General features: G+C 39.8%; 1 protein-coding gene across 1 annotated transcript; it reads right to left on the bottom strand.

Moving 5' to 3' along the window:
• Positions 1–1,911: 1,911 nt before the first annotated feature.
• LOC18439531 (uncharacterized) lies at positions 1,912–23,910 on the bottom strand. The gene is made up of 9 exons (XM_020670358.2): positions 23,843–23,910; positions 22,535–22,893; positions 21,845–21,926; positions 21,610–21,685; positions 14,986–15,069; positions 3,902–4,038; positions 3,525–3,777; positions 3,261–3,324; positions 1,912–2,931 (listed from the first exon to the last, which is right to left on the bottom strand). Exons 1-9 carry the CDS (start codon positions 23,887–23,889, stop codon positions 2,213–2,215), a joined length of 1,821 nt encoding a protein of 606 aa, XP_020526017.1. The 5' UTR covers positions 23,890–23,910; the 3' UTR covers positions 1,912–2,212.
• Between the last annotated feature and the right edge of the window lie 1,011 nt (positions 23,911–24,921).

The following is a 24,921-nucleotide window of genomic DNA, read 5'->3' on the forward strand; positions in this document are numbered from 1 at the left end:
AATCAATCAATTTTCAACACCGATTATAAAATTTCAAACTAAAAAAAAAGTACAAATCTTGCTAATCAATGGACAATTTTTTAGGCAAGATAGATGGTTCAAATATGTTTTACAATATACATTATTTTAGGGCCAAAAATATTTTTATTTTAGTTTTTTTTGACAACCAAATAATTGAAGACGAGATGATCACGTTTTTTATACAAAAAAAATGTAATATTAGTTGAGTTTTGAGGCGAACCTTTACTTATTTTGGAAGGTTGCAGCCGAAAATATTTTCCATGAGTACAGACAAGTTATACTAGGAAATGTGGCGATAATCCTCGGAATGCGGGGGACGTTTGAAAGGGGGGAGAGAGAGAAATGGGGAAAGTGTGTGGTGGGGTGACTCCCATATGGAATTCGTCGGACAGGTGAACCAAACCCCTGTCCCACCCCACCGCACCCCTGTCATGTCATCCACTTAAGAGTCAGAGAGAGAAAGTACTGGGCATATTTTGAGAGAGAGATGGAGTGGTAAACATAATTACGAGAGGCATAATGTGCATTTGAGAGAGAGAGATGGGACACACTGCTCTCCTTTCCCCTGATTAAATGTCCTTTCCATGGACTTGATTCACGTTTGCCTACCCTTGGTGGTCTACACTTACTGCAAAAACAGCCGAATTGGCACCCAAGTCATAACTAACACCGGGCAAATGTCTTCGAGGGCCCTGATACTGATAGGGACATCAAGGAATACTTCTTCCCCACCCTACTGACTCTTTGCCTCACAGGCTTTTAAAAGCTCGAGATCTGTGTTATCAATCCTTTCCAAGTGCTGGCTGGAGTCGTGGTGGTAGCCCACCACTCCTTTCCAAGGGAGGGTTCGAGTCCTGGTGGTGGCCCTCCCCATACTTCACTTGCACATTGTGCTTTCCAATTTCACTAACGGTTTCAAAAACTACCCATTTAAAAAATACGCCAACAACTTTGTAAACCTAACCGTTTAAAAAATTGGTCAGAGCTTGGGCTGGAGTCGCGGTGGTAGCCCTCCTTTCCAAGGGAGGGTAAAACTTTCCTTTCTTAGGGCCCTCTGTATTGGCCAAAAGGGCCTCTTGGGAGTATATAAAAGTTTCAATATCACTGGGTCATTTTTTTCAAAATTTTATATAAAACAGAGGACTTTTTATGAAATTTTGAATATATTGGGATTTTTTGAAAATCTTACAGATACAAGTGATTTAGTGAGAATGACTTGTCCACTTCGCTTCAATTTAGAGCATCGACACAAGGACGTCAGCCAAAGCCAAGCGGAAATGTAAACATTGCTCTGAACTCCCAATATGGAATGTCATGCAACTGCTAAGATTTTCCCATGCAACAACACCACCATCAATCATATGGATGATTTCCACAGCTCAAATCGTATGATGGCTTTTGCACGTCCACGCATATCATTCTCATTCTAAAAGAAAAATATGGTCTGTTTTGTTTAACATTTCCAACAGGTATATACGCCCATCTTACGCTAGGAGAATCAGTCTAATTCTGGAAAACAACAGCTCCAAGGTTTTGGTTATTCACAGTTACCTTCAATTACCAGGAATAGACAGAAAAATATTATATCAGCCCTCCGAGTTGTAATGAGGCGTAAAAGCCACTTTTAAAATGAGGTACATTTAACTCGGATTTTGCACACAAAAATCTCCGATCGAGGAAAAAATGTGAACAAAATGGGAAGAAAATGAGATCTCCCTTTTCGCTGAATGCAAGCCATCCATTTGGTGATGGCGGATCTTGGTCTTTGGGACCTGAAATTTCGACTTTCATTTTATTTGTTTGTCTCTCAAAAGTCACAAAATTTCATTGCAAACAAATCCCCCTAGCTATGTGTTACGGTGCTTGGCTTGCGTTGTAGCTACAAGGTCATTTGCTGATATAACTTTTCTTGGAATGGATATTTAAACAACATTTACTCTTGACAAATGTTGTTTAGTCTCACATAAAAGAGGGGATGAAATTATTCTCACCTACAAATACAAAGCATGCTTGCTTCCCATCCATAAATGTCGCACTAGCAAACTCAAATTCAGAATTATAAGAACATTTTCCAAACTTCTTCATAAAACAAATTATGAAGAGAAGCCCCCCGCCAATTATCACCAGAAAGTAGATATCTCACCAATAGGCTAGCTCTGCGAGCAACCGAGGTCCCAAATTTTCATGAGGTTCACCTCCTATAGTGGTGACTATGGTAATCATGCCTTTCTCTTCGACGTGATGAATCAGGAGCATTTTCCTTCGACACATGCCGACTCTCCCAACCAAAGTGATCCACCCCGGATGGGCTGTAATTCCGATCCAAATGTCTGCTCACATTTGGTGAGGAGTATAGGAATGAGCTATTATCAGGAGGATACGTAGACCCATGTGGGCTATGATTGGGCTCCCGATATGAGCCATCAGGAATTGATGGGCTCATCCTTCCTCTATCGGATAAAGACCCCGATAAATTAGGACTCCTGGGTCTCTGATTACTGTTACTTCTCAAACCATGAGAATCGTTATAAATGGGGTTCAAAGAGCTATAGCTCCTACTGAAACTCGAGGGGGTCACATGTTCAGTCCCTGGCGGACCATCATCTCCTGCATAGTCTGTGTGCCTCCTTTGGTCATGGGGGTGGTGACCTCGACTGCTTCCAGATGAGTGGTCTGACCTAGGATGTGACCTAGATGACGAGCCATGCTCAACTGATGCTTCCCAACGCCTCCGGTCTGCATTCTTCGGGATGGGGGCATTAATGCCTGGAAACTCGACTGTCATTTTCTTTTCATCCTGTAGGTCCAGTCGATCAGTTTCAGTGATTTCACCATCCTCTGGTGCCTGGTCCGCACTCTCTTCATCGGCGTAGATGGTAATTCCTGATGGCTCATCTTGATCTTCTGAATCTGCGATAGTTCACATGCGATTGTTTTTTTATTGCTGACATAGCATGCTTCAGAAATAGAAATGGCTGAAAAATAATAAGCAAGGAACACATTGTTTATACAATTTTTTATTTTTATTTTTTTAATAGGTGTCCTACAGGAACTGCACCACTATAATGATCATTTGAGCACACATAATATAAACTCAAAACGGACAAGTGCGGAAACCAGGGGCTTTCTCCATCATCTTTTCATATTAAGTAGAAGCCACTTGATGGAGCAAACTGGGATAGTGGATATCTTTAATAGAAAAAAGAAGCTATATAATCAGAGAAAATCAATCTACTCACCAAGATAACCAGGAGGGTACCCAATCTCACGCATCCTATTAAGCCAGGGAGGTGGATCGAGCTCCTGTGCAACAGTCATAGTCAGCACCGAGAAACCTTCTTAAGAAACAAGAAATGAGCATGGCACATGCAGCATAGCCATTGGGATCTAGAATGATACTCAAATTAAAATTTCATTTCATGAAGTTTTGTACTAGTAAATAGGTCTACACAAGCAAAATAAGCAGCAGATGAACATCTTTTGTAAGAAAAGAATTCAATTACCCCAATGCCCAAACATTGTCTGGTTTCAACCCCTAGGAAGCCAGCTCTGATGCCCTCAAACTTTCCGCCAGGAGAGTTTTGGTAATATCGTGTTGGACAGCGAGGGCCACTACTTTTCATACGTTTAGAATTGTGTTTCTTGCGAGCATTGTTGACAGCAACATTATCACGAGGTTTAGGGCATTCCTTCAGTGAATGACTGTAAGAGCCACAGTTAAAGCACCGTGAAGCATCTTCAGAGGTTTCAATTTGCCTACAAAATAAGCGAAAGAATTCAGCACCAGAGAAGTATATATTTAACCATGGAAACCCATGCGTAAAGTAATATAATGCTACTCGATGAAATTAAGGAAGGACAAAGAAAACAGGACAGGAACCTTTCTGTATCTGTCAAGCCATCAAGAGCAGCCAAACCCATTGCATACCCACGATCATATAATGGTACAGAATCCTCATCCTTCAAGATTAAATCTCTACTGTTATCCTGTCTTGCTTGGTTGTCCATCCAAAATGACTTTGCACGTGAGAAAAGATTTAATTAGTCCATATCTCAAAAAGATGCAATAAACACATCAAAGTAACAAACCATTTCTCGTATTAATACTGACAACCACCAAACATTAACCTTCATAGGAGAAACAGCAAAGAAACAACCAAGAAAGAGAACATCCTTTATCTCTAAAGAAAGTTCTCATCAGGTGAAGCAAAATTAAGCTCACAAAAGATTCTGAAAAAATAGAAACCACAATATGCATAATGTTTTTTTGGAAATAAGCACACTGTCACATGCACAATGAATTGCATATATATGTGATGATGGAAACCATGGAATACATCCACTGCCTTACAGAACTTAAGTAGGAGTGAGAGGCTCTGAGTACATAATGCTAAATATAAAAAGACTGGTTATTATTAAGTATCCTTATGAAAGCCATATAGACATAGATAGGGATGTAAAAATGGGCAGTGACATAAAAAACATGAAGTTTTGTCTCTTAAGCAACAGATATCCTCATTATTAAATTAGTTTGCTGCCTTTCTGGTTGAACAAAAAATAAATAAAGAAAAAGAAAGAAAGAGAAAGGCCCTGAAATTGGTTAAAATGGTGAAATCATAACCAATAAGTACATTTAAGAATCAAAGATTGGCAATCAAAATGCATCAGGGAAAATATGATATCAGGCATGTTACAAAGGCAAACACAAACAATGAATCACTGGCATGTGGTTCAACCATTCAGTGAAGCAAATCCCGAAGCTGCAGTCGAGCACAAAACCATGAAAATATTGTTTCGGGTATAAAAGACGCAACAGATGCGTATTTATCCTCAAGACAATAGAATACACAAGGATCATAGAGCTTTCATTCCATGCAAAGAAACAGAATAAATTTTGGAGCAGTTGGGGTATTTTTTTAAAGATCAGGGAACAATTGGTGATTACCACCCACAACACCAGAGATTCGACATCAATTATTTGCAGAATCATTTTCTTTCCTCCACCCAGCAAGACACAACATGCCTATTCTCCAAGGCTTAGATCGATACATGGAAAAAAAGTCCCTGAACAAAATGCAACCAAACAGTCCAACAGAGACTAACAAGAAAGCTGCCAAGGGTTCATGTAACAACTAACATTCTGCAGGTGAGGAATGGGCTCCTTCAAACTCATATCATATCAATATTTGAAGAGGACATGGAGATATTTCGCTTTTATAGTTTACTCTTCATCACTCCCATCCATGTTCCCCTGCATCCCATCTTTCCTTTCCAGTATTAGAACAGCATCCTGATAATCGGATTCAAAGCGAATATATATACCAACTCGTAAAAACTGTTATATGTTTTCAATGGCTCCGTCTATTGGCCTCTCCCTCCCTCCCCATCCTCCCCGCCACCCCTCCTCTCCTGCCCCTTTCCCCAAGCACACTCCTCCGCCTCCGCTACACAGCTTGACCCATCCTTCTTTCCCTCCAACCCAGGCAGCTCTTTCCGTTGGCCTCCCTCCCCTCTACGACCGCTACCAGCACCTCATTCATCCTTCACCCTCTTCCGACCCCAGACTCCTCAGACCTACCCCACCCCACCCCTGCCCCACAAGCTAATGCCGTCTCCTCCTCTCCCCCACCTACCTCATCCCTTGTTGCACCCTACTCTATCTCCATCGGCGGCAAGCACACCTCCTTCAAAGGTATATGCTTTTGGGATGCGCACCTCTGGGATGAACCAGAGCTCTAGGGTGGAGATATTCTCTTCCCTCTCTTCTGAAGATGGTTTCGTAAAGCAAGTCTGGAACCCAGCCCTTCCTTCAAAGGAGCCGCCTTATCCCTTAAACCCTAGAGCAGAGACATTGGGGCTTTCCTATCCCAAAAGTTTCGCTCACTATCTCCCACATCCCTCTGCAGGCCTGGTATGTGGACACCTTCTCCCACATTGGTCAAGCGGCGGTTCTCTCATTTGGGTTCATTAGCAATCTGCGGTTCATCTTCCCCTGGGCACAGTCCTTCTTCTGGGGGAAACTCTAAACCTTGCTCTTATCCCTCATTTCATGTGGCTTGAGGTCGATGACCTGTATTTTCGAACCACACTTTCCTAGTCCCACGCTTCACCATTCTCAAAGCGCCATTTCTAAGAGCATGAACCTGCCAAAGCCCAGTCCACGCCCCAGGAGCATCAACGCCTTGTAGACCACAACGATTGGACCATAGTCTCCCGCAACCGCCATGCCAAGAATCATGCCCACCATAGATCATGCTATCGAAGGGTGGATTGAAACACTTGGCCAGCCAATAGTTTCCTCTCTACCAGCTGTACTCCTCGAACACATATTGCCTCCATTGCCCTCCCCGGCTCTGGAACGTCATGTACCTGGCTACTCCATACTCCACCTCTCACACCGAGGCAACACATGTTCCTCCTTTTTCTGCCCTGTCAATTGTCACCCCCCCCTTCGACCCATCTCTTTCTTCATGTGTCACACCATCTCTCATCTCATCACTCCCCAAACTTTAACTCACTACCCCTAGCCTCCCTCCATCCAACGGTCCCCTTTCTTTCTCAACGTCTCTCTCTCTTTCACCCCTTTGACTTTTCTTTCCCCTTCAGTTTCATCATCTCCCACCGTCCATCCCTAGCTCTTTCACCATTCAAGCAACGTGCCCCCTCCATCTGCTATCCCATCTAACCCCTCTCTTTCAACCTCTGCTTCTACTTCTATTTCCAAAGAGGAACCCCACTCCACCTCGGCCCCCACTCTGGTTCAACCTACCCCTTTACCTCCTCTCTCCCCATTCCCCCCTCCCTCTTCACCGGCGGACCCGACAGGGGATCAAATGTGCTGGAGGTCAATTGGTGAGCGCATCTGATCCCCCATCGCCGACTCCCTTGTCTTACGATCGCCCACCCGAGTGTCTCTCGGCCCAAAGGTCTGAACACATGTCTCTGCCATCCTGACAACCTTCTCGACCCCAGCATTGCCCCACCTCCCCATCCCCTTCCTCATCTCCCTCCCAACCCTCAGCCTCCCCCTCTTCAACTCCCTACCCTTCTTTCCCCCTCCACCCTACTTTCCCGCCCCCCGTCTCTTTCTCCTCGTTCCTACCCTCTTCCCCCAACCATTCCCCCCTAATAATAATTCTCACTTGGAATATCCGAGGTCTCAGATAATCTCGAAAGAAAAATGTTGTTTGAGGCCTCTGTAGTAAGTATTCCCCCTCCATTCTGCCCATATTCGAAACCAAATCCTCTCCTTCCACCTTGGCTGCAATTCGTCAACTCTAAGGACGTTGACCATGTCAATGGGAGGCCCTTGGGGCCACAGGGGCCCTCAGAGGCATTTGGGTGATATAGGACTCCACAGTCCACTCCCTTTCCACCTCTTGGATCGATGCATCCTCAGTTACTCTATTCCTCACTAGGAATTCCGATGGTCTCTAATGGAAATCAACCATTGTTTATAGCCCAAATGCATATGGCCTAAGAAGCTCTTTTTGGGACGAACTCTCGTGAGTATTCTCCATGACCTCTCACATATGGTGTATAGGAGGGGATCTTAACACCACTATATATACGGTCCTTCGAGCATAACTCCAACTCCGCCATCTCCCCCAGCATGGTCCAATTCTCAAACTTAATCTCCTCCAACTACCCTTGCTGATATTCCCTTCCAAGGTGCCTAATTCACATGGTTGAACCATGCTACGCAACATTCCCTTTCCAAACATGACAAATTCCTTATCTCTATCGAATGGGACCCCTCCTTCCCTGGCACTCAAGCCATTGCCCTACCTAAAACCACCTCTGACCATTGGTGTATAAGAGGGGATTTCAACACCACTAGATGGTCCTTCAAACGTAACTCCGACTCCCCTATCTCCCTTAGCATGGTCCAATTCTCGGACTTCATTTACTCCAACAACCTTGATATTCCCCTCCAACATGTCCAATTCACATGGTTGAACCATGCTGCGCAACCTTCCCTTTCCAAACTCAATAGATTCGATAGAGACTATCGATGGGACCCCCTTCCCTAGCACTCACGCCATTGCCCTACCTAAACCCAACCCTGACCATTGTCCCACTCTCCTTGACACCTAGACAATTTCCAAAGGACCTCCCCCCATTTGGTCTGAAATGGCATGGCTGGAAGAACCCCACTTCCCCTCCACCTTCCAAGGTTGGAGGGCCTCCCTCGCCCCCCTAGTGCATGGATGGGTCGGTTCTAAACTCCAACAAAAACTCCAGTTATTCAAATCTTCGTCAAACTCTGGAGCAGCCAACTCCCTGGTAATTTTCAAGCTCACAAGGAGGCGTTACACAACTCCATCCAACTATGGTACTCGACCGAAGAATCCAAGTCCCTTTCCCCCTTGGAGCTCCAAGCTCGTGCCCAGGCTAGATTGGACTAGAAACCTCCTCTTGAAGAAAGCAAAAATCTATTGGGCCCAAATGTCCATAATCAAATGGCTCAAATAGGGAGACCTCAACACCACTTTCTTCCATAGAATTGCCAACTATAGAAGACCGGAAAATTCAATCTACCATATTAAGGTCGGCAACTCCATTATTGACGAAGCCCCCGCATTGAACAAGTTGTGGTAGACTTCTTCTCCCACCTCTTCTCTTCACCCCCCGGTCCTAGACCCTTGATGCACGACCTCTCATTCCTCACTCTCCCGATTGACAGGGTAGTTCGGCTGGAGCATCCTTTTAAGGAAAGACGAAATTTACGAGGCCAACCTCGGTCAAGATAGGGGCCCCTAGCCCTGACAGTTCCCTTGTTGTCGTCTTCAAATACTTATGGGAGACTCTTAAACCTGATACCCTACACATCTTTGCTTTGCTGAATTCCACTCTCAGGGAGTAGTTAACAAGTCCATGAATGCCATGTTCCTTGCCTTGATCCCGAAAAAAGAAGAAGCCAAGGAATTTAAAGACTTCAGACCTATTAGTCTCATTAACAACTCCTATAAGATCCTTTCCAAAGTCTTGGCCACTCGGTTTATAAAAGTTCCCAGTTGGGTTATCTCCCCTTCCCAAGTTGCCTTCGTTAAGGATAGGCGACTTCTCGACATAGATCTCATTGTCCACGAGTGTATTCATTCCCACACCCTATCCAAAATTAGTGGTCTAGTCGTCAAACTAGACCGCGAAAAAGCTTACGATCACGTTTTTCGTTTTTTTTGAAGTTGTTAACTGTAAGCTTATGATCACGTTAGTTGGGATATCCTCGACGAGACCCAAAGGAGGATGGGTTTTGGAGCCTATTGGAGACTTTGGATGAGGGATTACATCTCTAATCCCTACTTTTCAGTCCTTATCAATGGATCTTCCGTGGGTTTCTTCCCTGCTTCTCAAGGCCTTCGCCAAGGCGACCCCCTCTTACCCTTCCTCTTTGCCATTTTGGCCGAGGTCTTTAGCAGGGCCATCTCACGATTCTATCTTAATAGCTTCCTTTACTGCTTCCAATCCTCTTCCGGTGGTCCCATTATCTCCCATCTGCAGTATGCAGATGACACCATCCTCTTTTGCGATGCCACTCAGGAGCAAGTCAACTCTCTCCTCTTGTCTTTGAAGTGTTTCGAGCTTGCGATTGGTTTCAAAGTCAATATGGCAAAGATCAAGATGATTGGGGTCTGTATCGGGCCTCCTTTAGTCCATTTCTTGGCCGGGAGATGGGGCTGTGCTGTTGATACCTTCCCATCCACCTACCTTGGTCTGCCACACTACCATGGCTTGCCAAGATTCGATCTTTTGAGTCACATAATTGAAAGATTTGATAGGAGGCTCGCGGGTTGGAAGGGGAGATTACTCTCCCCGGCGCGAAGAAAACCCTCATCAAGGCAACTCTCTCGAATACCTCAATCTATCATATGTCTTTGTTCCAAATTCCTGCCTCGACCTCAACCCATCTAGAACAAATCATGTGCAATTTTCTTTGGGCTGGGATAGATGGCCACAAATACCATCTTATTGCTTGGGATAAAGGCTGCTCCCCCATTGCACAGGGTGGCCTTGGCATTCGAAGATTGAAACCCAATGCAGGTGGAGATAAGGCACCCAAACCGAGCATCTTTTGTGTCAGGTCATTTTCCACAAATATTGTCACAGTAGCAAGGTTTGGACCCCTCCTTGTAGGACCACAGGCAGCATTTCAGGTATTTGGAGATCCATTATGCGGAGTAGGGACCTTTTTCTTGCTAATACCCGCTTCCATCCTCGGCTGGGGGACAAGTACACCTCTGGAATAAACTTTGAGTACAGCTTTGGAATGAACTTTGGCTAGGTTCCTCCCCTTTGCGAGACCTTTTGCCCCTCCTGTCTCACCTCGCTAAGAACCCCCACGCTACTGCAGTTGATTACTTCCCTTTGGATATCCCATGAGTCGTGGAACCCCGACCTCCGAAGTGCCCTCTTGGACCAGGAGATTGAACTCCGCCCTCTTGGACCAAGAGATTGAGGAGTTCACAGCTCTTACAAAGCTCCTTGATCAAGTTTTCTTACCTCTCCAGGTGACAACAATCTCATTTGGGCCCCCTCCCCTTTAGGCTCCTTTACCGTGGCCTCAACGTACCGGAAGATCACTTCCCCCTTCCCTTTTTCCCCCATAACCCCCCATCCATTGCTGCCAAAGCTTGGTTTTCCCTCGTTCCTCCCAAAATGCAGATGTTTTCATGGATTGCCTTGTCCCGAAGGGTTCTTACCATAGTTACTGGAATCTCTCCATCGACCTCACGTTTCTAGTTTTAAAACCCGATTCCACGTTTCTGTTAAGAAATCTCCACGAAAACCGTTTTTCGAAACCAAGGAAACTCAATTCCTTAATTTTGAAATCTCGATTCGCACATCTTCAGAAACCGTTTTTTGGAACCAAAGAAACTTGATTCCTTAATTTCAAAATCTCGATTCAACACATCTTTAGAAACTATTATCGGAACCAAGAAACTTGATTCCATAATTTCAAAATCTCGATCCAACACATCTTTAGAAACTTAAACCCATTAATTGTGGATAGATGTTCCCAAATATATCGAATCTAGATTCCAACGACGATTAAATCTTGATTCCACATCAATTGGAGTAGATATCTTCCTTCGAATGCTTCCAGTGGTTGCAGGGTTTCATTATTTTACTTGTGCCACCCTGAATGGCCTTTACTTTAAATTTAAAATATAATTCGTAAATACAACACATACAATTAAAAATAAAACCATAACATAGACATAATCCTATTTTTTCTTTATAATAATGAAGTCAAAATCACAATTTAGAAATACTTGTCTTTTGTATATAATGACTGCAAGTTCAATAGTCAACACAATCATTTTAAAATTTGGAAAACCTTCTAATAAGAGACATCCAATATATGTTCTAAAGTTGGTGAGGCGCAGGATGTGCTTGTGGCTTCCATCTCCATAAAAATGAAATCTCGATTCCTGGTAGGGATCGTCAAACGCATTCCATAGTCCATATTATTGTAAATCTCGATCTCAAACTGGCATGGATCTCTGATCCATATACTTCAAAAACTTGCTTCCAAATATGTTATAATCATGATACGAAATAACAACATATCTCCGTTCCACAAATGTCAGAAACTCGATTTCGTTTATTAATAAATCTTGACTCCTGGAGTGTCAATTCCAGGGGGATGGAAATCTCGATTCCAAGGAAGACAAAATCTCGATTCCAGATGTGGATGAAACTTGGATCTATTTCGGTCAAAACATGATTCTCATTTCCAGCGATTCCTATTGTACGGACCACGATTCCTAAGACAGGAATCTTCTAGCCGGCCACAATGCGATTCCGGTTCCTAAAACGATTCAGGTTCCTAGGCGTTTCCAACAACTATGGTTCTTACCATTGATCACATCCAAAGGGGAGGCCTTCCCTTGCCTATAGGTGTGTAATGTGCACTGCAGCTGAGGAGACTCACGATCACCTCTTCCTCCACTGTGAATTTGCTGCACCCCGATGGAGAAAGTTGTTACACCTTTTCAATTGGACAAGGGTCACTCCGCAATCAATCCCCACCTCTTTTGGACTTCCCTCTCTCCCCCATGGTCCAAATCCGGTCTCTCTCTTTGGAGAGCCTCAATTGTTGCTGCTATTTGGACCATCTAGATAGAGCGAAACAATAGGATTTTCAGGAAGGAAAGTAGATCGTCCCAACAAATGCTCTGACAAAATCCTTGAACTTGTCATCTTTTGGGCTTCTCACCACAAGACCTTTCAAAAAATTTCCCTCTCGGATTTTCTCCAAAAATGGCAGGCCTTGCTGTACTTGCGAATCATCAACATTTCTCGATCCTCCTTGTAAAGACCCCCTGACAGAGGCATCGTCAAGTTCAATTTTGATTGCAATTGCTGCTCCCTCACCAACCCAGGCCCACCGGGTATTGGTGGGATCTTTAGACCCCACAATGCCAACAGCCTCCTCTCCTTCTTCATCCCCATCGGCCACGCTGACTCCATGTTTGCCAAGGCCCTGGCTATCCTCATCGGCCTCAGAAAGTTTAACCCTGACTGAGGGGACATTTTGATTGTAGAAGGCAACTCCAAGAATACTATTTCATGGGTGTCAGCTTCCACCCCCTGGCCCTGGCATTTGGCTCATATTTTCGACAAAATTGCTCACGTTTCCAGCACCCTTACCATCCCGTGGAAGCATATCCGGAAGGAAGCTAATGCTGATGCAGACTTTCGTATCAGGCAGGGTGCTTCCAACAATGTTTCAGAGTGGTCCCCCAGCACCTTTTTGAGCTATTGAACCCCTTTATATTCCTTCCCCCTTGTGATTGATTGTACAGTTCTCTTTGGGATTTTTTGGGTCCCCTGTAGGTTTGTTTGGGGCCCCCAACTGTTTTGGGGAGCTTATTTTTTGGACTGTCGTTGTTACTTGTAATACTTTTTTACTTAATATAATGCAGTTACCAGATTCAAAAAAAATTAAAACAGTACCGACTCTTCTAGAAAGAACACTGACAGTACCACCAAGCAATGAAGCAATTTCACTATAGTCACAGTGTCACACTAAGATGAACGACACAGCCAGGACGCCTAGCATCTACCTGGCCCTGCAAGACCCCATCACTAAAATATAGAACCCCAGAAAGGTTTCATTACCTCCTCAATTGAAGGTTACACCACCTCATACCTAGTCTCTCCTATTTCCCTAGCTATCACCATAGGTGAACCACTTCTCCTTCTCAACTCCTTTCATGCAACAATTTGTATTGAGTAAGACAGAAACCTAATTTTCAAAAGATATAGTCAATCATCATTAGATCAGTGGAATTGCTATAAACTGCCGAATCCACAGTGGCTTGATGGTGATCACCCCTTGCAAGTACATCTTTTTTCTATTGGGGCATGCAACACTATCATTACCTTATCTGAGGTTAAACAACATTTGACCCCATCTGCCAACTTAGCCTTGATAGCAACTACTGCCAAGTCATTCTAAACCAAAACCCCAACCCCTTCCTCAGAAACTAATAAACTTGGGCATCCTCGTATACAAACAATGCTGATCAAATCAGTACCATATCAATTCTTTTAGAATGATAAACTTATGCTCGAGAATAGACTTCACTTACTAAAAACCAACTTACCAAATCATGTACCACAGTATATTATATGGGATCAAGTTCCTAAGAAACCATGTAACAGACACGCATAAAAGTGCAATCATATAATATGCAAGGGGGATAATTAGATCATATTAGTTTGAAAGTACAACCTTACTCAAAACTGAAGTGTAACATGCTCCTCACCAATCAAAAAGGGGGAAAAATATGAATAATATTATCTCCTACTTAACTCTGCTAACAACTACTGCCAAGTCATTCTCAACCAAAAGCTCAACAACACAAACGCCTTCCAGAGACACTAATAAAATTGAGCATCCCCAGCTGTAACATTTTAAGTCAGTATACAAAACATAGAGGTCAATAGTGATCAAGTTAGTAATACATCCAATCTTACACAATGATAAAGGTTTTCACCCACTAAAAACTAATTTAATAAAGGGAAAATTATCACTAAAATGGCAAACGACTTCACAAAATCATTAAGGTAGTCAAATTATCCAATTTAACATTGGATTGGTTACTTTCTGAGTTTAATTTCACTCAGGTACCTCCTAAAAAAAATATGTTAATCATCATCATCGTCATTCTTTTACCCTTTGCCTAATTAATTGTGGTCGGCTACATGAATTCTGGTTCTCCATTCTGCTCTATTAAAGGCCATATCCAAAAATAATAGTCATAATAAAGGACCAAATTCCCCCTATTCAGGATTGGGCATTTTGGTAATTTGGGTCCACTTCAGTGGCCTGAGCTAAATGACGATAATATTCAGTTGTTCAAGGTTAGCAACATGGAAATGCCAAATTACAATAATACCCTGATTGGGCTGGGTTAGAAACACAATTCTTTCCCCAAAAAAAGTAACATAACTCACTTTTTTATTGTATATTCTTGTTATGTGTTGCTAACCGTGAAAACTCAATCACTTAAGTAGTCTAAATTGTCAAAATATTCCCAATCTGAACAATTTGGTAAATTTCTAACTATTTTTAAGGAGGTACCTAAGTGAAATGGAACTCAAGGGTGATTTGACCATCATATTAGTTTTTTTAAGGTGATGTGTTAGCTTTTTTAAAGTAAATTTTTAGTTTTTTTAAGGTAAATTTCCTTTAATAAATCATGAGGCACAATGGTCAGATGGGATCAAGTTCCCAAGAAATCAGACATATAAAGAGAGATATCATACAACATCCAAGGGAGAACACTAGATCATATAAGTGCGTACATAACACCTGACTCAAAACCAAGCATAACATGCTCCTTATATTAACAATCAAAAGGGGAAGAAGAAATACTCAAATTTAAAGCTCACATCCATAACATGCTTCCAGATTATGGCATTTGGAAGAATGGAACAATGAAAACATACCATTGTGAAAGACTTTTCGTGTCCAATATGCAATGCAGGGAAATATATTTCATCCCCAGATTCCAAGGACTCCTCTGAATTAGCCTGAAAAATCATTAATTAATACAACACAAATAATGATATACCACGAAAAAAAGCACAGACAAGTGATAAAAGATTGTATGCTCTAGGCCTGTGGGTACAGAGATTGCAGCATAAGGCATAACATCTAAGGTTCAAATCCTGGATCAATCACCACAAAAACAAAAATTCAAGAGGCAAGTTGTGACTCAAACCAAAACAATACCACGCAAAATATTCTTGGACTAATGCTATATTTGCATCTTCGTCGATATATTGTACATCCAATCAGTGACCCTAGAGTACCACCATGTGCTACAATATTTGTAACCTCAAAATCTACGACTGGCATTTTGACAGCACTACCCAAAGGTATTCCATATTCTCATTGTTAATTATTTTAGGAAAATTTACAGAAAACTGGAAATCCCATGCAGTATCATGACATGATCCATTTTTTCCTGAAATGTATGGGGAGGTCCTATTCACTTGATTTTTGTTACTTTTTCCAGTTTCACCCCTACACTCTCATACAGCCTACAGTGTGAGGAAAAAAAAAATGACCAGTCCGATGTTGCTAACATTAGACCGAAGGGCAAAACTGCAAAAAAAAAATCAAGTGAGTAGGACCTCCCGTGAATTTCAAGAAAAATTTGAATCATATCATAATACTGCATAAGTTTTCCATTTTTTACTATAGAATTTCCATTATTTCTTTTCTATAGAATTTCCATTATTTTAAAATAACTCGAACAAATATCAATCAATCGTTACTGTTTTAAATTTTAATATGCAAATCATAGTAGGGCTGCATCTTGATATTGACAAACCTAACAATCAGTGCATAAACAACTAGGTTGGGACCAAATTTAAATGAAAACCAATTTGTAGGTACATGTGATGCACAAATAGCATAACAAAAAAAGAAAAAGAATCAAATGGAAAAACTCATGTTTGATACATTAAAAATGTTATCACAACCGCTAAGAAGGATAAGACAAACAATTAGAGCGTAGACCATTTAACCTTGACCATTGTTTAAAACTCACCAAGTCTGACTTGGACTAGCAGGCTGGCAGCCTACCGAGTCCAAAGGACCCCAACGAGTTGCTACAATTAGTTGGGCAGTTACATGCCAAACTCGGACGAGATCAAAGGATTCAGGCGAGTTAAAACTAGTGTAGGGAAGCATGAACCAGGAATGGAACCCGGCCCTGGGCCAGGCCAAGTAACCCAGACCGGGTCCCAACTAACCCGGCCCTAACCAGGTATGTGGCCACAAAGTGTTTAAAAAAATAATAGATATATATAAAATCCTAAAAAATACGAAAAATATGTTGACAAGGAAATTAAACAAAACACATCTAAATGAGGTTAAATAAGAAATGAAAATGGATTTTGAAACAACAATTTGTAACCAGGAGTATTTCACAAATAATCCAAAATGAAGGGAAAATGTAAAAATAAGTATTCATGGCCTAAACAATTTCCAAGCTTTGCCAAAATGACAGGAAACATAAAAAGCATATTACATATCAATTTCTTATTTTTTGGATTTTTTTATTTCTTTTAAACTTTTTTTAAGGATCCCAAACTTGACCACCAAACTTGCGATGTAACCGAGGTAATCGGCCAGGTAGACTCGGAAACCGACTGGGTTAAAGGAAAACCAGCTGGGTAGTAGAAAAAACAGCCAAGTACGATGCCTATTCAGGCAAGTTAGGAAAGGGGTCTGACCCCTGGTTGTTGGATCCCCTAAACCAGCTAAAAATCAGCTCACCCAGTGGGCGAGTCTGGGTAACCGGCCGAGTCCGGTTTGACCCAGCCAGTTTTTCCTACATTGGTTAAAACTCACCGACTCCGACACTTTTTTATATTATCATTTTCTTTCTTCGATCTCTCTAAAAATTCAACCCTAGCATCTTTTACTATCCTCTAACGGATCCAAAAAATCAGATTCACCCAAAAAACATCAAAAATCTCATATTTGCTAGATGTTCAAGTTTTAAACTACGGTTTGGTCGAGTTCTTTTCATGTTTACTTTTTGCAACCCTAGCTCAATTCACCACAAAAATCTGTCCATATCCTATTTTTGAGATCTCTATCGAATTCAAAGCTTAGGTTGAATCACTGAAAATATAGGATTTACAAAATTTTTGAATATTGAAATAGGGTCTGCCATAAACTTAAGAGCATGGACCAATTAGATCCCAACTCAAACCAAAAAAATCCAGATGTAGTTTAGAGGTTATTTGGAATAGTGTTTAACAACCAGAAGAATCAGACTTGGATTCGCTCGAGTTACTTAGGCTCGGCAGGATATCAGGCCCAAAACTTTCAACACATACTCGGGGAAGTCGATTTGGAATCGCCCAGTCCAAGGACTAAGTACCGCCACCGAGCTGAGTTCAAACCATAGTTAGTAAGTCGGGAATGATCAATACATCGGCTCACCATAAAATCGGAAATAAATCGTTTTCATTTTAAAAAGTCGGATGAAAATATCGAGTCAAAAATATGGTTCGGCAAAAATATTTTATGTAAAAATATCACAACTATATCGGACTATGCTCAAAAAATCGGAGTGAAAAAAACGGACATGTTTAAAATAAAATTAAGTAGAAATTAAAATAAAATTAAGTTGAAATAAAAAATATAATAATAAGTTGCTGATAAATATACGATATGAATTTTCTCATTAAATGCTTTAACAAACATCACACATACTTAGTACATAACACAAAAAAAAAAAAGGGGCAATGTGAGATGAGTAGAATTGAGTTGGGTATATTCATTTCTCTCTCCGTATGATGACCGTCCCTTTATAACCATAGTTAAGCAATGGGAAGATGTACACCTTTTTTGGTTAGACGAGCAACAAATGCAGTAGACCAAGAAGAAACACAGAACAAGAAGATGAGCATTACGCAAAGTGAGAGAGAAGCAAACACAAAATCTTCCATAAAGAAACGCAGAGTGAGCGCGAGAGCATACATAGGCACAGAGAAACAAGATTGGACATAAAATATCAGAGAAGATGAAGAACATGGTGGACATAAACCCTAATCCAAGATTTCCAGTCATGAAATAAGTTTGGGGATTGAGCCCTAATCTGGGTTTTTTTTTTCAGCTTTAGTTTTAGGGATTTACTAATCCAAGATTTCCGGTCATGAATTTGGTTTGGGGATTGAGCTCTAATCTGGTATTTTTTTTTTAAGCTTTTGTTTTAGGGATTTAATATGTTGTACAAATTGGGAGAATCTGGGTCTTTGAGCCCTAATTTGGATGGAATTTTGCCAAGTCAAAATTTGGGAATTTTTTATTCAATGGCTTTTATGGTATTTTATTCTAATTTGATTCAATGGATTTGAGCATAAACCCTAAGATAATATACCCTAACAATATACTTGGGGACAAAAATTTATTTTTTAGAGAAGTTTTTTTTTTTTGGAAATAATATACCTTTTAGAAAGCATGGAAATAACAATTACATAAAACAGGAAAAAAGTTTTCATCTTTTAGAAGAAAAAAAATACAGGTAAAAAAGGCAAAGTTTTTTTGGACCGATTTTTTCATAAAGATCAATAAGGCACGTTTTAAACGTTTATGTGAAAAAATGCGTATTTTTGCCGATCTTTTCAAAAAGTCGCAATTTTAAATGTTTTAAAAAACTTCGTATTTTTTAAAAAGTGGCATTTTAAACGTCGACTTGCTAACTCTGGTTCAAACCATTGATTTGGTAAAAAATTTGAAACTCACATTGATTTGGAAAGCTAGAGGTCCTATTTAGAAAGATTGGAAGTCTCTCTACACCCTGGGATGCATCTTTTGGAAGATCAGCTTTGAAACTGTGGGTATTAATTTTACAATTTAAATCCACCTAAACCAAATTTCTTTGCACAAATGTAACTAGATCTAGTTATAATTTAGTTAATCTTGTAGTTTTATTGCATTCTCTCAAAAAACTCGATAAGGTAAGTTTTTCATTATTTTTATGATTGTTCCTATTTTTGTTTTCTTATTTCCCCATTTTTTCAAGATTTCTTTAGCCCTTTCTGGGGGACTTGAGCAGGACTTGGCTAGTCCACTCGAGACTCGCCAAGCTAATTCACTGAGTCTCAAAGCAAATCCTGATTTAAACATGACAATGTGCAAGTACATGCGTTGCACAAATACTATAACAGAAAAAGCAATGGTGTTTAAACCGGACCGGACCGAACGTTTCTACCATTGAACCGGTGTGTTCTCCTGTCCGGTTCACAACTAATGAACTGTCTAGGTCCAAGATGGGGACAAAAAGATCGTTTCTACCCCCATATTTTTTGTTTTTTAAAAGAAAAAGGGTCCTAAGAGTGGGGTTTTCTGTCCTTTTGTAGGGTTAAAACTGTAAAAATTAAACTTGCAGGTGAGGTTTTCTGAAAGAAGCCTCCATATCTCTATTAAAATCTTAGAAAGCTAATCAATAGCACATTAAATAGCTCTCATGAAATAGTTCCATTAAATAAATTGTACCTTTAAATATAACAATTGCAATTAAATATAAGAACGTTATCTAAAAGGATGTGGTTTGTATAGAGCCGAGGCTCTCAAAAATCAAATTAGAGCCCACCTTCAAATAGTGTCAAGAAATGTGGTTTCAATACTGGAAATCTTTATGATGGCCTTAAAAATTATTTTCATCTTTAATTATAAGATTAAAGCTTCAAAAATAGTGTAGATCTAGCAGATATAAGAAAACTTAGAAAATCTTGAAAATTGATGGTCCAAATAAGCATTACAAGATGCACTATTTCGAAAAACTTGAAATCCATTTTTCTCTCATGTCCATGTATCTTGATGTCTAGATGATCAATTTGAGCATATTGGGCATCAAAACAACCTCTTCTAGTGAAATTTTTGAGGTAGGCTCTAATATGATTGTGTAAAGCCTCGGCTCTTCATGAACTTTTCCCTATCTAAAAACGTGCAATTAAATTGCTTTTTAAGAATATAAGAAAGATATTCAATGGCACATTAAGAAAGCTATTAAATGGCACATTCTAAGAACTGATTTTAATAAATATAGTAAATCTATTTAATGGCACGTTCTAAAAACTGATTTTCGTTTTTTGAAATACATTTGCAGCATTCTTTTTCTATTTTTATTTTTCAAATTTTGGTCTAGAAAATTCACAAAAAAATAGAAAATCCACAAAATAGGGAATTAAAAATAGAAATAAAAATAAATAAATAAAGAGAAAACTTTCTATTTTTTGAATTTTTCTGTTTTTATTTTCTGTTTTTCTTAATTTTTTTCCAAATTTTCCATTTAATTAATTGTTTAATATCTTAGACCGGTACGACCAGTGCAACGGTCCGGTTCGGCCGGTCGAACCAAACCTGTGCCTTCACCAGTTCAGTCACTAGTCCGGTCTTGACAACATTAAGAAAAAGAAACAAATATTTTGGAAAAACACCTATATGATCCACTAAGAAGTCCATAAAATTGCTCACAGACATAAGATATAAAATTATTACAAATAAATATAAAGAGGCTGTTTTTTCTCAAAAAAATATAAAGAGGCTGTGGAAACAGTTTTAAGAACTCCAACTCAGTGATCAACTTGGTGTTGACTTATAGAGTTAAACAATTGACGCATATAAACACAAGTGAGTTTTTCAATTGTTTCTGAAGAGGCATAAGAAACAATTGTTGTTTGTGTTGGGATTCAAATCCGGCTCGTCAGCAAGACCAAACCATATCACTACCAATTCAGAGTAGCTAGCTACATTGGGGAACAACACACACACAAGAATATATGAAAAACTCGGATATGCCAGAGTTTTTCATTTATAAAATGTGGCAATTGGCCAAGTCTAATTGACTTGTAAAGTTTTCCAAATTCAAAATGATAAATTTATTTACAGCTAGGACACAACAAGACCAACAAAGGGATGTTAGCTTTAGTCATTTCTAGTGTTATTCATAGAGAGAGGAAAAAGAGGGGAGGGGGGGTGTTCTATTGGATTCAATGGTCAAGAACAAAAATGCATGTTAGGCGTCCCATGGGTATTTAAGCAAACTAAAGGCATTTTTGTCCATTTTCAAAGTTATTTTTTATTTTCTTTTTATGAACTGATAGAAATGGATCATCAAGATAAAGAGAATAGATCTTTCTTTGCCCGCTCTTAAAATAGGTAGAAAATCATAAATCCTAGGGACTTGCTAATCACTGAAGAAAAAAATGCAAGGGACGAACCTAAGGTAGATAAAAAACAGTGTGAATTTCACTCCTTCACACAAAAATAACACCACCATAAATGACTGCATTCAGTGACAAAGATGTGAAATACTAGTTAACATCTCAGTCAAAAAAAAAAAAAGACAAGCATAAACACTGAACAAAATACAGCGAACACATGAACAACACAACAGTGTATAAGACTAAGGAGAACAAACATGTTTTTTTACTAGTGCATAAATAGAATGAAAAAAAACACTTTCCATGTCATCAAGATGCATCAATAGCTATAGTTATCTTCTCTCAAAAACAAAAAGATGCATCAATAGCTAGAAACAAGACCTTGGGTTGGATAACATATCGAGCATGCCATTCAGACCACTGCTGCAAAAGTTCGTTCAGCTTCTTTTTGCTATCCCTGGTTAATACGGGAAGTGTAATAATGGAAATGAAAAACCCAACATTGTAAAGTAAAGTTTAAAGCAAAACCTAAACAGAATTTCCGAATTTCTCATTATGCCCTAATATGTAGATATCTGATAGTAAAAATAGAAACAACAAGTTCTCCAATATCAACCTTGTTAGGCAGTTATAGAGGACACGGACAGAAGGTTGCTGCTCCACATATGAGAGGCGGCGTCCCTTAACACCTGATATGGCTGCAGTTCACGAATAAAGGAAATCTCAAAAGCAGGATGCAACCAGGTATGAGGCCAGAAAACATTGAACAACGAGAGATTTAGAACTCTGCCTACTCAGGTTCAGACTCGCCTAAGTCGCTTTCCAGTCAAAAAACTCAACACTTGTGCAGGTCTCACATGGTCCTGGACCCTGATGTGTTATTTTCACAGAGACTCGGCCAAGTCATGTTAAGACTCTGTCAGGGCGACAGACTGGCTAACCATGGCTCAGGACCCTAGAAAGTCCAAGCCTGAGTCCATGTTTTTAATAACTAATACAAGCAAACAAAAAATAATGTAATTGAACTGATTCTTGCTATATTGTATAGGGGTAAACAACGTATGCACATGCATGTGAGTGTGTCTAGGCATGGGAAATGGGACACTATAAACACACACGCATGTATATGCAGTGTGTAAAGTATAGATGTAACTATAACCATAAGGACAAGATGCTACCAAATAGTTGTCTTCCCATGCCAATTCAATGGATGATTTACTTTTTAGAATAAGGTAAAATAAAAAAGAATTGGCAAATCAAAATAAGCAGCAAGGACATATGGATCCACAACTAGTAGTTAGGATACGACTTTCATCCATTTTATGGTTATTCAAAGTTCCATTGCTCAGGGTAAGAGGGTCTGCATTTCCATCCTCTGAATTGAACTCTAACCTCTTCTCATCCAACACCATAGGAGGTGGAGTTAATTCCATACTCTCCTGCATGTTGTGCTTATCATAAACTTCATCCCCCCGACTACCATCTACGGAACCCCCATCGTCCTCTTGTTGATTACAGTTTAGAGCAATACTACTTGGTTCCAAGCTAGAGTCATGTAAACCATCACTGTCCCTCTCAATATCGGCCGAGCTGCATGGCTGAAGCTCTATAAATTCCTCGGATGCCATGTTTAGATGAAGATTTGATGTCTGCAACAAAAAATAGCTTGAGAACAAAATTATTTCGGTTAGCAAACTATTACAGTGATATCAAAGGGAGCCTAAAGGGATCAGTGGCACACCTATTAAAATTTCCTGGGAAATTAAATCCTAATGTTATGGATTGTGTTTTAAGAAGTTTATGTTATACTTCTTGACAAATAAATTACAGAACCAGCAAAAATTAATGTGAGGCTCCTTTGATCAAATCATGGGTGGGCCAAACTTGTGAAACGCAAGCATAGATGGAACATGCAGGAGCGAAGTGTCCACCACAGCCATATATCCTCGACATTGCAATAAATATCTCCTTAATTCACAGGCATAATGAATCTTACTCTTGATATTTTATGAAACGACCTAAAACTTTCAGAAAATAAACAAAGAGATGACCATGTTACAGAAAGGAATTTTAGTACCTAGGCAAAAACCTAATTCTCTTCATAAATTCTAGAAAGATGGTGCAGCTAAAGAAGGCTCTCAAAAAGCAAAATGCCTCAATAGAAAGAAGGGAAAATATGAAAAGCAAAACTATCAAATAAGCAGACATAATCATCAATCACAACAATAAAATTTATTCAACTAAAACTACACATGAAAAAGCAATCCAAGAACGTGGTACATGAATGGATCGATTAATTGGGGCTTTCAGGGGATTTTAGGGATTTCTTAATTAGGGCTTTCGAGGGATTGTACCTCACGCTCTATAGCAGAGAAACTAGGATTTACTGCAACTGATAAAGAAACAGGAAAGATTGTGGTGTTGCCAAAATCACCGCGCGCCACTCCCTACCAAAGTTTGAATATATAGTGGAGAGAGAAAACATTGTAGTAAATATACCACATGCCAATCGAAATTCGAAACAATTCAGTAGGAGAGAGAAACCAAATCTCCAACTATATTATCAATTAAAAGGACAGAGTGAGAGAATCATCATCTGTGAATCCATATATACTTCTCAATCGTCAGAACAGTTTTCCAAGTCTGCTGAAGCTCTCTCATGGGAGGAGGCCCATTTCCCCTTGAATAAAACGACCCCCTTTATGCCAAAAGATTTTTATACTCCTATGGGAGTATACTTTCTATTTACTCCTCTCTAACTATGGGATGCAACCCTCTCCAACTCGCAAAGTTCCAAATTAAAATCTTATATATATATAAATGTTAGAAACAAAAATGTCTCAAGATTGAACAACGACTATCCAATTTGTGAAAGGCAATATCTAAACAATCCAAGAACTCAAAATTATTTTCTTTTTTTAAAAAAAAAAAATAGCTTAGTGATTTTTAGGCAATTTCCAAATTTAGGTTAAAAAATCCTCCAAGAAGTTAAGTGAAGGAGTAGATTCACATTATTGTTCTTGGGAGAGCATAGTATATGTGTTCTTTATTTATTTGAAAATTTATTAGGGACCCAAAATAATTTTTGGTACTCCATGTTTTATGAGTAGGGCTAGCGAAGGGCTGGGTGGCATGGCCCATTCGAGCCAACTCTAAAAAAAAAATTGGGCCTGTAACTATAGCTCGAGGGGTGGGGTGGGCCTAGTGCCGATCCAGGCTAGCCCTTTTTTGTTATTATTTTTTCATTATTTTTGCATCATTTTATTCTTGCCTAGCCCCTGCACTAACAGGGCTAGGACCCAGCCAGTTTCCATCCTTATTTAGGAGGTGAGATCCAAAATTTTCATTATTTTCCCCGATCTAACTATGTAATCTCCTAAAGCGCAAACGGGTATAAAAGTTAAAAATTTGAATCATTCGAAAACAATGAAAATAAATAAATAAAACCTATTTTCAACCTTTTGAACCATTCAAATACAAAATAAATATTTCGGCAACTCATAAAGTTAAACTTCATAATTGCCCAAAATTCTTCGTTCTTTTTTATGCTTATATCAATTGGAAAGTTGCACTTCTAACTGTATGCTTAATTTCTTCTTTTTTGGGTTTGCACATTTGAACAACCAAAACACTAGTTTTTTTGTGTTTTGGGTGGCTGGAAAGTTTGAACCTCCAATTTACCCAAACAATATT

This window comes from Amborella trichopoda, chromosome 4 (assembly GCF_054954075.1).
Source record: "Amborella trichopoda isolate Santa Cruz 75 chromosome 4, AtrichopodaSantaCruz75HAP2 v2.0, whole genome shotgun sequence".
Lineage (NCBI taxonomy): Eukaryota > Viridiplantae > Streptophyta > Magnoliopsida > Amborellales > Amborellaceae > Amborella > Amborella trichopoda.

Excerpts from the sequence above, each read along its gene's own strand:
- LOC18439531 (XM_020670358.2), bottom strand. The coding sequence starts at position 23,889 with ATGAGAGAGCTTCAGCAGACTTGGAAAACTGTTCTGACGATTGAGAA. Across the intron at positions 21,686-21,844 it reads CTCTATAACTGCCTAACAAG|GGATAGCAAAAAGAAGCTGA; the intron begins GTTGATATTGGA and ends CGTATTAACCAG. Across the intron at positions 3,325-3,524 it reads GACAATGTTTGGGCATTGGG|GAGCTCGATCCACCTCCCTG; the intron begins GTAATTGAATTC and ends ACTGTTGCACAG.